The sequence below is a fragment of the Natrix helvetica genome (assembly GCF_964273705.1).
Source record: "Natrix helvetica genome assembly, chromosome: Z".
NCBI lineage: Eukaryota > Metazoa > Chordata > Lepidosauria > Squamata > Natricidae > Natrix > Natrix helvetica.
In genome coordinates, this window is record NC_138554.1 from 98088420 (window position 1) to 98103170 (window position 14751).

The window sequence follows — 14751 nt, forward strand, 5'->3', positions numbered from 1 at the left end:
AACATTTCCTGCATAATGTAGCTGTCAAAATTTGTAACCATACCCATTACCCTTTTCCTTAAAACTCTGTAAAACTAATAAAAAAATTTATTCAAAAAAAAGAACAGTCATATTTATCCTTATCACAGCAAAATTGGCAACTAAATAACTTTCTCATACCTATCTGCTCACCTGATAGCATGTTGTCTGTTTTTAGTGAAGGAAACTTCAAAGTCATTTCATGCTTGTGACTGTGGATCATCAGATGGTCCTCTGTTGGAAAGCGCTGTTGGGTAAAGACAATGAAAAGTTTCAGTTCCTGAAATAAGGACTGGAAATTGATTTTTTATTTTAATATTCCAAGCATTAAAAGGACAGATAAGTAATGTGAGAAATGAGTGGAATTAAATGTTAGAAGCAACTGTGACTGAAATATTTCTTGTTACATAATATTATTTTTTAAAAGAATAGCTCATGAGTCCCTGTTGTAAACCAGACAGAATTACTTAGACGGAGTAGAAATAGAATAAATAAATAACACATTTTGCAAAGAAAAGTTTTCATGGTCTATGTAGTTTTTGCTTCTCTTTGTTACTGGTTAATACATTTTGTGATATACAATCTTGAACATATTTGAAAATTATCTATTGATATTATTACCTCTTGAGAAAATGTCTGTCAATGGCTGAGGCAATGATTAATGGATCTGCATGAAACATTCAAAAGTGTTTTTTCTTATAACAGATCAGATGAAGCTAAGCAAGCATTAAATTATTTGTGTGCTCAGAAAGCACACAACAGCTTTGAAGATTGTCCCTTGTATCTGCACAAGGGTTTAGAGGCCATACATCAGCTAGGACTATGTCCTTTGCATGACACCCTTTTCAAACCCTTTGCACATACAATTATTTAATATTACTTCATGCATATGAGACTACACCTTTATAAGCATATTCTGGTTTTTTTTTAGAAATTGAGTATGTCAAGGAACAAAGCAATGCTACATAGGAAATCGGAGGAAGTTTCCTTCAGAATTATCTGGCTTTAGTTCCTCCAGGACATCAGGCAGAAAAGGATGATTACCCATCATTAAAAGTATCATCAGGTGTTCTGTTTTTCAGATGTTTCCTTCATGATAACTGTTATTTAACCCTTATGGTATTCAACCTTAAAACCCAGATTGCCTTTAATGTAATAAAACATTTTACTGAAGAAATGTTTCTTATGGGTATAGTTTGGTTAGGTGTGTAAGTTGCTACGAGGCACGTTCATTGATACTACACAGAATAGCCATATTTATTATGAATTTGTGTTTTATGGCATGAAGTTGCAAGAGGAAAGAGCATTTTAAAATGATATAATAAAATTTGGAATTATGATAGGGACATGTTAGCATGGTGGAACTCTGCTACAGCTATATTCTTGCAGGTTTAATTCACCTGTGAACAGCCTGGGGCACTGCAGACAAAAGGTCTCTCTTGTTCCAAATTCATTTTTGATTCTTCATAAATCTACACATTAAAAGAAAAAGGGGGAATGAAAAAAAAAACCATAAATATAGCCCTCCATAGCTTCAGCAGATATGGAAAATACAGGCCAGCCTTCCCGATCTGGTTTCTTCAGATGTAATAGATTATATATTTAAACCACCTGGTTACTGTGGTTGGAAGTTAAAATAAATATTACAATAGCTTAGGTATATTCAAGAAATGCAAGTTGGATATGTTTGCATTTAAGTCTGCATTTTAACATTGACTTTCCCAATTTATTAAAAAAAATCTTACTTAATAACTGAAATACAATTTCTAACTTTTTCATTGCAGATTTATCAATTAGAAAGGATTTATAAAAATTTATATTTGGAGAAAGTGATACAAAAACATATTCTATAAGGGGAAGTTGTAAAAATATGTTTTTAGGAGACATAAGTTGCAAGCATATACATGAAGATGAAAACACTTCAGAGGAAAATGTCTATGACAATGTAAAATTTTAAAAAATAAATTCATAGGGATATTTATATAGATTTCTAAAAAGATATTTAATGTATAAATAGATATGAATAAATTTAAAGGCAGAAAGGGCAGAAAATTTAGGACTCAAAGTTGAAACTATCAACCATTCCCATCAAAATATTATAAATTTCAGAATGAAAAGTGCATAAATATTATATTACTCTGAAAGAAGGATGACCTTAATTTCCACAGTTCTGTAAATTGAAAATTAGTTTCACTGAGAAGTAGCTACTAGAAACAAAGATGGCTCTTCAATTTTTTAAAAACAAAAAATCAGGGTGAAAAACTAATTTGCTAATAAATACAGCATTTAAATACTGCACTTGAATTGTAAGTAATGTATTTGAAATAAACCTTATGAGTAATGTATTTGAAATAAACCTTTGGCTATTGGAAAATTGCTTCTCATGTTTTAGGTAAAAAGAAGTGGAGACTATTATTTAAAGCTTACTAATTTTTCATTCCAACAGTTTTCCATTTGGTAAACTTCAATTTTATACTTTGAAACAATTTTACAGTAATACTGGTTTGTTATAATTTAAAGGCAAATTATATTCTTCCATGTGTAGTTTTGTGCTTTTTGGGGATTTACAATTCTGACTGATGCAGCAAATTCTTTTTCTTGGAAACAGGTTGGGATCTTCCCAAATTTTACTGCTCTTTCAGTTGAAAGTTACTGCAAAGATTTCAACTTATAAAAATATCAAAATATTCATTACTTCAACCAGCAAAAAAATACAATGGCTGTAATGGCTACTATTGTACTCCAGCATCTAAGATTATTACACCAGGCATAGATTTTAAAAAAAGAGAATTATAGTGGTATATATTGATGTTTCCAAAATTACCAAAAGCTCTTGATGAATCTTTGCATAGATTGAAAATGTCATTACCTGATCCAGTTGCAGATATGTCCAAACCAAATATTGAACAAAATGCATGTGAAATAAATTAACTCAATTGACTACTTAAAACATTATTAGCAAAAGTGAAGTCTGCCATTATTTCTTTGAAGCAGATTCATGGAATCTATGAGAGAAAGATAGGTGCTGCATATGGATATTGTATGTCATAAAAAATGTATGTGAAAAATGTACTCAGATCACAATTCGTAAAGTTACATCATTACTATTTTTTATTTGCTTTCCAGCATGGTGGAGCTGATCATCAAGAGAAATTTACCTCAGTTTTCTGATGCCTTTAATTAACTGGATATGCTTCTTCTTGAAATAGGTTGATCTGCCAACTGAATCCTACAGCTATTTGTTTGTATCAAATGGAATAGCTTATTTATCCAACGCACAAAATGGTTGCTTCTCATTTTGTTCAACTTTTAGAATGTTTTGTATTAACAAAACCTTGAGAAACTTACATTTTACATTTATCAAGAGAGGGAACCAAGCTGACTTGCTTACATTCTTCAGTTGTAGACCAAGAAGACGGTGTCCAAGGAAGAGTCCGTCACTGTTTCAATAGTATTTTCCTCTAATAACACTATTTAAGAAAGAGGAAAATTGTTGGTAAAACAATTTCATCTACCTTAGACAGAAAAAAAACTTTTTAAAAAAATTACAGGGTAAATAACAAAGTGGAACAACAAGTTATATTCTTATTGAAAGTGACATCAAAGCTATGCTGAGTGTTTTTTAAGTAATAACAGAATTGTAAGGACAAATGGATGTCCAATATCTTCTTAAAACTCTCCAGTAGTAGAGCATCCACAGCTTTTGGAGGCATGCCATTCCACTGATTAATTGTTCTCAGTGTCAGAAATTTTTCTGTGGTTCCCTCTTTGATTAGTTCCCATCCATTGGTTCTTGTCCTGCCCTCAAGTGATTCAAGGAATATCTGAGATTGTCACCAGGCACTGAGGGTGGGACAGCTCCTCTAATATTGGAAGACAATCCTGTCCCCTAGTCCTAGACCTCAGACAAAATCTTGGCGTACCCCAAAGAAATGCTTCACTCCATGTAGATATAATTCCATTGAGGACTACATGTTGAGTGTAGTTGGTCAGCTGGTAGTGATACTGTCTATCCCACATTTTTTTCTTTCCAAGAAGCAGCTCGTGGTCTAATGTGTCATAAAAAGCCATAGCAATAGCACTTTAGCTTTATATACTGCTTCATAGTACTTTACAGTCTCTCTAAGCAGTTTTACAGAGTCAGTCTATTGCCCCCAACAATCTGGATCCTTTTTTTACCAACCTCAGAAGGATGGAAGGCTGAGTCAACCTTGAGCCAGTGAGAGTCGAACTGCCAAATTATGGCAGCTGGCAGTGAGCAGAAGTAGCCTACAGTACAGCATTCTAACCATTGTGCCACCACAGTTCATGAAACTAATAGTATATTTTTTTAAAGAATAATGATTGGAGGGTCAGAAACCACACTGAATTGTTTTTCTCTCCAAAGGCATACATTCCATGGTAGTAAAATAGCACTTTTTAAAAGGGGGGGGCTCTATTTTGTTTTATTTGGTATATAGTATATAGTAAAGACATTATTTTAAAAAAAACCATGATCAACCCTAGAACCAAGGGCTGAATAAGTGTATGCCACTATTGCATACAGTTCATTAAATCAGTTAGGATAAAATCGTATTCTGCATTATTATAATATAGATGTCTTGCATGCTGTGTGCATGTGGGTGGAGAATTTATAGTTCTATTAGAGCAGTTTTCCAATTAATTTCCCACAGTATGGAGATATTCAAATGCTTTCCTGTTTTCCAGAATGTTGCCACTGCCTAACAGGCTACAACCAAGCAAAGAATACCATATGCTGTAAGACAGGGGTTTTTCAACCTTAGCAACTTTAACATGTGTAGATTTCAACTCCCAGAATTCCCCAGCAAGTATGTGGGAGGTTTAAATCTACAAATCTTAAAATTACTGAGGTTGCGAAACACTGTTATAAGGTGTCATTTGGGCTGTCAAAATATTATAGACATTTTCTTTTGAGGTTTCTTAGGTCAAGTAATGGTCTTCATAACCATTGCATATAAACTCCTCAATAGCTTTCAAAAGACAATGGTTGCATGCATTATTTTTGGTGTTTATTTTCCCATATTTGTACACTTTTATGCCTATTCTAAAAGGATTTATTCTCTCTGAGATTTATAAATTGCAGGTGCTCTTTTAGATCTTTCTGTGATTTAGATCATGGCTCCCTCAAAGACTGTCTTTTAATGGGCTTATTTAGACAGACCTATCAAATTTGAGCTTATTGTTAGGCAAAAAGGAAAAACTCCTAAATATTACTCAAATCTCTTTTGGAACATAACTAGTCTTTATTTTCTCTTTTCAAAAACACTATCATATAACAATTTACCCTTTAGAATTATTAAATATAATTTACTATTTTTTGAAAGCCTTACTGGCTTATTACTATATGATTTTTAAAACATATTTTTACTACTTCTATAGCTTTTAGGTCTAGAAAGAAACTTTTTTTTTTAGAAAGATGGCATTATGACATTCTAAATAAATAATATATACAATCATGCTTGCCACAACTAAATTGTGCTGGACCTATTATTTTTAGAACTGCAATGTTAAACATGCATAATATCTTTTGCTACTGTTGTGAGAAATTTTGAGTTTTTCACGTCACAGTGGGTGACTATGATCTACCATTTAATCACACATCTTAGACTGGTATAGTGGTTTGTTTACCTTTTAATATGAATACTGTACAGGTGAGTTAGTTACTCGAAGCTTAAAATCTTAGCACAGGATCAGATAGTCTTCCGTCTTGGGTAAGTGATTGATCTACAAGAAAATGATATTAAAAATAATGACATTTCACATTATCCAGCACTTTTGCTTCAGTATGAATCAATATAAATAAATAATGGGAAACAAAATAATAAAATCATTAGGATAAAACTAAGCCAACCTATCAGAAATAATGGAGATGTGATTGTGTTTGGTGAGGCAGATGACCGCATTATTGTAGCCTGAACCATTACTCCAACCGTATCCTTCATATTAAAATAATATGACAAACATATGCTCAAACATACAACTGCTTTGAAGTCAAGTTTAATATAAGGGAAAAGGGGAAAGGGAAAGATTTTCTCTAAATGAGCTTGACTATAGGGATTATATAGATACTTCCGAGTAATTTTCTCAGTCAAAATACATAAGTATTTTTCCCAGTCTCCTTCTGCAACATCTTTAGCCCCAAGATTTCTTGATAATGTATCATCCTGGTTCAAGCAAGTTTACTTAGTTTTTATTTTCAAAGATGAACTTATCTCAGCTAGGTGCTACGAACTGCTGGGCTAAGCTGAATTTACTAAAGGGTAATTCACACATTCTCTGGGAAGCGGGGGGAAACATTTGGCTTTACAAATTAGCTCTGCATATTTTTCATATATGTCTGATGTGTCTCTGATACATATTTGTTCCAATGGCAGTTAATGCATTAATTCACAGTAGATGTGAATATACTGGAATACACTTAAATATACAAGTAAAAATTAATAATAATCTGATCGCAAAACGTATCAAATTCTGTTGAACTATTAATTGAGCTATTTATCTGTTACCTTGATTCCCAAAGGTGGAGATCTGTTAGCTTGATGGGCACATTTGTTAGAGATTAATATAAAAGAAAATGTAGAATTTGACAACATTCAATGCAACACAGTAATTAAGGGATGGGTCAAATGGCTAGTAGAATCTAGCCAAGCTATGCTAACCAAGCTAAGTGGGTGAAACTTCTGCATAGGAGACTGCTAGGAGATTCAAAGTGTATAGAATAGACTAGGGAGTAAAAATGATAACATGAAGGTGTCCATCGACAACTCAATCGGAGTAGGAAACTTTATTTTGCTTTAAGTAGAAAGAGAGGGAGGGAGTTGGGAGAGAATCAATTTTCAGTAGCATCTAAGCTTAATAAACATCTGGACAATATAAACTTGATTTTGGTTAATTAGAACAGAATAGACATGCCTTGTTAGATTGGGTAATGGATAGGCACACACAAGCTTAATTGTAACAACAGCTCTTTATTAAGTACAACAAGTGAGAACAATCCAGCAAAGGTTGAGTCTGACAGCAGTCCTTTTATAGAGAGCTGTCAGACCCTTCGACCAATAGGATTAAAACGCTGTTCCCGCTGGAACAGAGGACCTTGGTGGAAACCATTGCAGTTAGAACAAGTATCTAATACCTCTCCCCTCTTGGGTGGAACAATCCTACTTATTACATAGTCACGGAGGTAGGCAGGCTTTTGGGTAGCTCTGCCTGACCTGCTCAGCTCAGTAGGTGGGGTTTCCTTGGACAGGTCGGACGGACCTGTTTGCTCCGCAGCTCCGCTTGGTGAAAGCTCCTGGAACCTTTCACAGGCCGTGGCTGGAGCTTCTAGAGCCAGTTTGCTGCGGGCCTGCAACAAAACCAGATAAGTTTCCTGGTACCCTCAGGCTTGAGCTGGCCGTGGAAGGAGTGAGTGTTTGCTCCATTTGGGTAGGGCTTTGGCTAACTTGTGAAGGAGTTACCTCTGGTTGTCTAAGAGTGGAGTTGGAGAGGAGCTGGTCAATATGCCTTCTCCAATTCCTACCATCCTTGAGCTCTAGGAGCTAAGAGCGAGGGCCGGTGATGCCTATCACTGTGGCAGGAGTCCACAGAGTTCCCCCAGCATAGTTGTGGGCGTTTACTGAATCCACTACACTAAAAGTCCGAATCTTGCTTGTGGAGTCTGGGGGCGATTAAGCAGAATAATTAGGGTGTAGCTGGTCTAAGTGGGATCTTAGCCGGCGACCCATGAGAAGCTCGGAGGGGCTTCTCCCTGTAGTGGCACTGGGTGTGATGTACTGAATTAGCAAATAGTGATCAACCCATGTTTGCCAATCTTCCAGGCCCATCCTAGAGAGGGGCCTCTTTTGCAGATCTCACCATTCTCTCCGCCTGACCATTGGAGGGCGGGTGGAATGGCAGGACCAGGACATGTCTGATTCCCTGAGCTGCTAGGAAGATCTCAAATTGCATGGCCATGAATTGGGGCCCGTTGTCCAAGACCAAGACATTGGGCAGGCCGTGTGTGGAGAAAAGTCTCCGTAGTACCTTGATGGCCGCTTCTGCCATAGTGGAGGTCATCAGGACTACCTCTAACCATTTTGAGTGGGCGTCCACAACTACGAGAAATGTCTGGCCGTGAACTGGGCCAGCGAAGTCAATGTGCACCCTAGACCATAATACTTGAGGTCACTCCCACTACTTAGCAGGCGCCTCTGGGGGAGCTGGTCTGGACTCCTGGCACGGTGTGCAGGTAGCCACCCATTCTTCAATCTCCCTGTCCATGTTAGGCCACCACACGTAACTCCTAGCCAAAGACTTCATCCTGACAATTCCAGGATGCCCTACGTGTAAAGCCTCTAATACTGAAATGCGCAGTTTGGGTGGAACAACAACCCAGTCCCCACACAGTAAACAGCCATTAACAACCGATAACTCATCACTTTTGATAAAATACATTTTGAAATCAACCCCAAGAGGCCCCTTGGGCCACCCCCTCCACACCCAGTTCATAATTTGCTTGATGATGAGTCCTTTGCAGAGTGATGGGCAACATCACTGGACAAGACAGGCCCAGTCTCAAGGCAGTCAATGAGGAGAACTGGCGTCTTGGGGATAGGGTCAGTGAGAAATTCAGGCAGCGGGGAGTGGCTGAGAGTGTCCGCAAGCCCCAAAGTGGAGTTTGGTCGGTGGATGAGATGGTAGGAGTAGGCAACTAGGAAGATGATCCATCTGGTCATGCAGGGTGATAATGACACTTGGGTAGGTTGGTCCCCAGCCAGTAAGCCCAACAATGGTCTGTAACCAGTTCGAAGTCTCGGCCATATAGGTACTCATGGAACCTCTTTACTCTGGCCACTGCAGCCAAAGCCTCACAGTCTAGCTGGCTGTAGTTCCGCTCTGCGGCAGACAAGGTCCTGGAGTAAAATGCAATAGGGGCTACAGTTCTGTTGGGCATGCCATGGCTGAGGACGGTGCCGACGCCAAAAGTGGAAGCGTCGCAGGCAGAACCAACGGCAGGGTCTGGCTGTGCTGTACCAGGAAGGAATCCGCCGACAGGAGTCGTTTTACCGCGGCAAATGTGGCTGTCTCTGCTTTGCTCCAGGACCACTTTGTGTTCTTAGCCAGGAGACGGTGTAAGGACTCAGCAACGGTGGCTTTCTGTTTAAGAAAGACGCTGTGGAAATTAAAGAGCCAGAGGACCGCCTGCAGCCCAGTTTGATTGTGAGGTGTGGGGGCGTTCTGAATTGCTTTGATTTTTTGTGTGGTCGGGTGAATCCCAGAGCCATTAATTAGGTACCCTAAGAATTCAACTCTTGGCACATTAATTTAGCATTGAGGTGGAGACCTTTGTCTCTAATTCAAGCCCAAACTGTTCGTACTCATTTTGAAAGTTGTGCCTCGTTTGCAGCCGATACCAAGATGTCGTCGAAATAGGGGACGATTCCTGGAATCCCCTGCAAAAGCTGTTCCATGATGCTTTGGAACAGTCCAGGGGTAATACTAATGCCGAAGTGCAGGCGGTGACATTTGAATGCACCCCTGTGCGTCACAATGGTTTGGGCCTCCGCCGTAGCACCATCTACAGACAATTCTTGTTATGCCTGAGCCATGTCCAATTTTCTAAAAAAATGTTCTGGGGCCTAATGAATGGAGGTGCTGTACAATGGGTAAAGGATAGGCGCTTTGTTGTACCACTTTATTTATTGTGAACTTGTAGTCCTCACAGATGCAGACAGACCCATCAGATTTGTCACTATAGGAGTCTCCCAGCGTGCGTGATTGATCGGCTCTAGGATTCCCTGGCCTACAAGCTTGTCAATTTCCCTGTCAATTTTTGGGTGGAGAGCAAAAGGTACTCTCCTGGGCTTTAGCCTTAATGGGGCTATGTTGGGGTCCAAACTAAATGAAATTGGAGTCCCCACATACTTACCCAGACCGGTGCCGAAGATGTTCTCGAACTCCTTAAAGATGGCTTCAGCACCGTCATCTTTCAAGGCATTGATACCGGTCACCTCTAGGCCCAGGGCTTGGAACCAATCTAGCCCTAGGAGGCTCTGCAGGTTGCCGCTGACCACTGTCACTGGGAGTTTCCTGCTGAACTGCTTGAACTTCATCTGGAAAGGGCCTTGGCCCACGATGGGGACCTGGTTCCCCTGGTAATCGCATAGGTGAATGTCAGGGGTGCGAAGATGCTGCTTCTTTAGGCTATGGATAGCCTGCTTTAGGGTAGACCATGGTATGATGGTCAGTGATGACCCAGAGAGTCCTCGATGAGGACTGTGACTTTCAGTTTTTTTGGCTGCCTGGTGCGGACTTGGCCGATTGACGTGTGGTAGGTGACTCTATTGCCGTCCTCTGAGTGCTGTGGTGGCTTTGGCCAGGCCCCTGGGCCTCTGTTGGTGGTTTGGTGAGCTTCTAGGCTGCCAGGCAGTGGCAGGGAATTCACTCCGGCACACCTTTGCGATATGCCCCTTTCGCTTGCAGCACTGGCAGGTTGCATCACAGAAATGGCAAGCTGATCTGGCATAGTCTCCTCTGCAGCTAGCGCAAGGCGGGAGACGCGGTTTGAATGTGCACACTGGCTGGGCGCGGCTACTGCACATGCGGCACTGTCATCTTCTTCGCCTTCTGAGCTCTCGGGCTCTGCAGCCTCATGATGTACGCATGTACTCTTTCGCACGTCTTATGGAGCGCTTTGGCGCTGCAGTGTCTCAGTAGATGTGACGGGTGATTCAGACACCCTGGCTGCATCTAAGGTGATCTGTAGAGTGAGGTTAGATTTAGGGAGTAACCTCCTCTGTAGGTTAATGTCCCGCACGCCACAAATTATGCGGTCCAGAATCAGCTCGTCCAGGTCTAGGAATTCGCAGTACGCTGCGGCCTTGCAGAGTGCCGCAACATACTTGTTGATTGACTCACCCTCCTTCTAGTTTCTGATGTTAAATTCATGCCGGTGAATGTGCTTGGATGACTTGGGCACCTAGTGGGTCCTTAGCATCTGCTGAAGCACAGACCAGGCGACTGATTGTAGTGGTGCCGGCTCAGAGAGGTCTTTCGCCATCTCGAACACTTTCCGGCCACAGTACCCGAGGAACATGTTCTTCTTGCGGCCTTTAGAAAGGCCCATGAGGTCATTTGTCTCTAGGAAGCAGTCAAATCATAGCATGTACGAGTCCCAGTGCTCGATGACTGGGTATTACGGAGTCAGTGGGGCGTGCATGGCCATTTTGTGTTCAGAGGGCATTTTGAGTTTGCCGCTCATAAATGACTGCTCGAAGCCGCGCTGAGCTCTGGGCTGGATGTACTTGCTGGATTGCTACGCTCTTTTCGGTTTGCCTAGTTGCCTTCCAATTCCACCCTCGTCGCCAGTGTTAGATTGGGTAATAGATAGGCGCACACAGGCTTAACAGTAACAACAGCTCTTTATTAAGTACAACAAGTGAGAATAATCCAGCGAAGGTTGAGTCTGACAGCAACCCTTTTAGAGGGAGCAGCTGTCAGACCCTTCAACCAATAGGATTAAACCCCTGTTCCCGCCAGAACACAGGAATATGGTGGAAACCATTGTAGTTAGAGCAAATATCTAACATACCTTTAGAGCAATCCCTCTAGGCCACAAAGAAACACTAAAAAAACAAATGAAGCAACCACAACTTTGTTGGAATGATCATCCTTGCAATAATTTTATCCTTTTTTTCCTCTTTGCTTTGCATACTATCCTTCTTGATAGCACAAACACAAATTTACCATCGTACTATCACTGGTAAGGAATGGTGTGAAATAATTAGACTTAAGAAAGCTCATTTTGTTTTCCATCTTGGAAACTAAAACAAACAGTAAAATAAAATATCCACAAAAATGTGTATGGCTTTATGGCTAAGAATATCACACAGGCTTGCTTCCTGTTCCAATGTTATTCTTGAAGTGGGCTGCAGTCAAAATCTGATTTTCATCGAGCTATTATTATTTGCAGCTGTGTGACCTTCTTAACCCTGTTTCGAAAGTGACATTTCAGCCCTTAGTTTCAAACTGGCTGAATTTTCAACCTTGTGATTAACCCTAAAATAAAGGACAGGCTAATTGTTGTGCAAACCTCCAGTGTAGGTCAGAAGCTCGGTCTTACATTTTTGCTAGGTCTGTTTATCTACCTATTCATCCATTCCTACAGAAAAATAGAAAGTTTTAGTGGAATGTGATATCCAGATGGATTTGCAGGAAAAATATCTATGAATGGAGGAAAATCCTGGTTTCTCAGTCATCCAGATCATGGTTGTCCCAAAGTTGCCTTTTCAAAAGGCAACTGGATTTTTTTCTGTTTTTCCTCAAATATGTCCCACTTCTCATCCAAGAAGCTTCTTTGGTTATGACTGAATATAAATCCTCCCATTCCTACCCTCCAGTCAGAACTGAAGAAGTTCTGGATGAAAATAAAATGTTTGTCAGGAAAAACAAAGAAAGTCCAGTTGCCTTTTGAAAAGCACCTTTATGATATCTAATGCAACCATTACAAGTTTATGGTGTGTGGACTTCAATTCCAGTGTGTTGCATGAATCCAGCCGCCCAGGTTTCTAAGTCATGATTTATGAAAGATGTGGGAAATCATGTTCTTTGGAGCCATCAGAAACAGTCCCAGATCAAGCCACTGAAAGTACATGTTTGAGATACAACTTGGGGTGGCTGTCAGCCTAGTTTTGCCCATGTTGGCCAAGAATAATTTATGAAGGACTAATCCAAATTCAGATCTAACAAATCTGAATAATTTATCTGAACCGTAAACCACCAGCTTACACAGAGAGAGAGGGGGGCAGAGAGAGGGAGAGGGAAAGAGCAAGAGGGGGAAAGAGGGAGAGGGAGAGGGAGAGGGAGAGGGAGGGAGGGAGGGGAGGGAGGGAGAGAGAGAGAGAGAGAGAGAGAGAGAGAGAGAGAGAGAGAGAGAGAGAAAGGGAGAGAGAGAGAGAGAGAACTTCAACCAAACTTTCCTCATATTTAGCATCTGGAGCTAAATGTGTTTTGTTCAAACAATGCTAAATGTTTCTGAGAAAAGAAACAAAATAGAAAATAGGAAACAGGAATCCTTGCCTTGAAGGTGAAAAGAAAGTGAATATGTTTAAGTACAAAGCTCATGCCAGCTTGGAACATAAAAACTATAATTAACTCCTACACTTGCATTTTAATTTATATTGTCAGTCAGATCTGACCTGCTTGAAATGCAATAATGACCTACATACTTATATTGAAGTAGGGAGCATTCTAATAAAATAAAGTTTGTGTGTCACCAAAACTAAGGTAAGTAAACTCATTTACTATATCAAATTCTATGTATAGTACACACACACACACACACACACACACACACACACACACACTGTATATATACTCTGTCTGTGTGTGTGTGTATATATGCTGGTTTTGTTGTATTCGGGTCTTCTCCCGTGTAGGATTGAGATTGTCTTTAAAGACCACAGCCTGAAGATGGCGAGTGCGATCTCGCTGAAACGTTGCAAAGACAATCTCAATCCTACATGGGAGAAGACCCGAATACAACAAAACCAGCATACCTACACCCGTGAAAATCTACGAAAACAAATATATGTCTGGTAGGCAGGAGGTATCATCACGTTTATTCATGTTGTGGGGGTGTTTCTCTATTTCAATAGCTTCCATAATTATTCTCTTGTTGAAGTGTTCTGTTTTGGAGATTAACCTGGTTCCTTCAAAATTAATTTCATGTCCTGTAGCTTTAAGGTGCTGGAAAAGGGAGGAAGTTTTTTCTTTTTTTTCTTACTGCGTTCTTGTGTTCTGCAATGTGTGCATTTATTCTCCTGTTCGTTTGTCCTATGTATGTTTGCAGGGCAGATTTTGCATGGTGTTTTGTACACTCCTTGGTTTTCTAGCTGGATTTTGTCTTTGGGGTTTCTTAAGATGTTGGCTATTTTTTGGTCAGTGTTGAAGGCTGTCTTGATATTGTGTTTGTGGAGAATTTTGCTGATTTTATCTGTGATGCCTTTGATGTAAGGGAGGAGGGCGATGCTGTTGTCCTGTTCTGTACCTTGGTTTTTTGGGGGTGTCTCCCTTTGGATTAGGTTGGTAATTGTTTTTCTTTAGAATCCATTGGAGATCAATACGTTTGTGAGAGTGTGTAATTCAGTTTTCAGGTGGTCTTTGTCAGCTAGGTGTTTGGTTCTGGAGATGAGGGTCTTCGGCTACAGAGTTGATCTGTGCAGGGTGGTTGTGCGTTTAAGTAGTGGTTGGTGTTTTTTTTTTTTCCGGTAGATAATGTGTCCTAGGGAGCTATTGGTTTTTTTGTAGATTAGGACATCCAGAAAGGGAAGTAGGTTGTTTGCTTCTATTTCCATAGTGAATTGTATTTTGGGGTGTAGGCTGTTGAGATGTGTTTGGAAGTTGTCCAGTTTTTCTTTCCCATGTGGCCAAATTACAAAAGTGTCATCTACATACCTAAGCCAGAGTTTGGCTTAGATTTATCTAAGGCATTGGTTTAAAGTATTCTATGTATAGTATGTATAGGTTTGCGATGACGGGTGAGAGGGGTGATCCCAAGGATGCTCCTTCTATCTGTTTGTATCTTTGTCCATTGTGGAGAAGTATGTGATGGTTAGGCACTGTTTGGTCAGATCTAGGATGTGCTTGGGGGGGGGGGCAGTTGTGTTTGTTCTGGATAGCTGTCAAGGCTTCTTTAATAGGCACTTGGGCAAAGAAGGATATGACATCGAAGCT

At 40.0% G+C, this 14751-nt stretch overlaps 1 protein-coding gene across 1 annotated transcript in view; it reads right to left on the reverse strand.

Moving 5' to 3' along the window:
* The window catches only part of CREB5 (cAMP responsive element binding protein 5), a 267317-nt gene that overhangs the window by 200953 nt on the left and 51613 nt on the right, over nt 1-14751 (reverse strand). Inside the window, exons 2-5 of the mRNA XM_081932228.1 lie at nt 5668-5763; nt 3367-3488; nt 1419-1490; nt 172-265 (exon numbers count right to left, since the gene is read on the reverse strand). Of these exons, the coding sequence (XP_081788354.1) occupies nt 172-265; nt 1419-1472 (148 nt within the window). The 5' untranslated portion in view covers nt 1473-1490; nt 3367-3488; nt 5668-5763. The remainder of the gene's footprint in view (nt 1-171; nt 266-1418; nt 1491-3366; nt 3489-5667; nt 5764-14751) is intronic.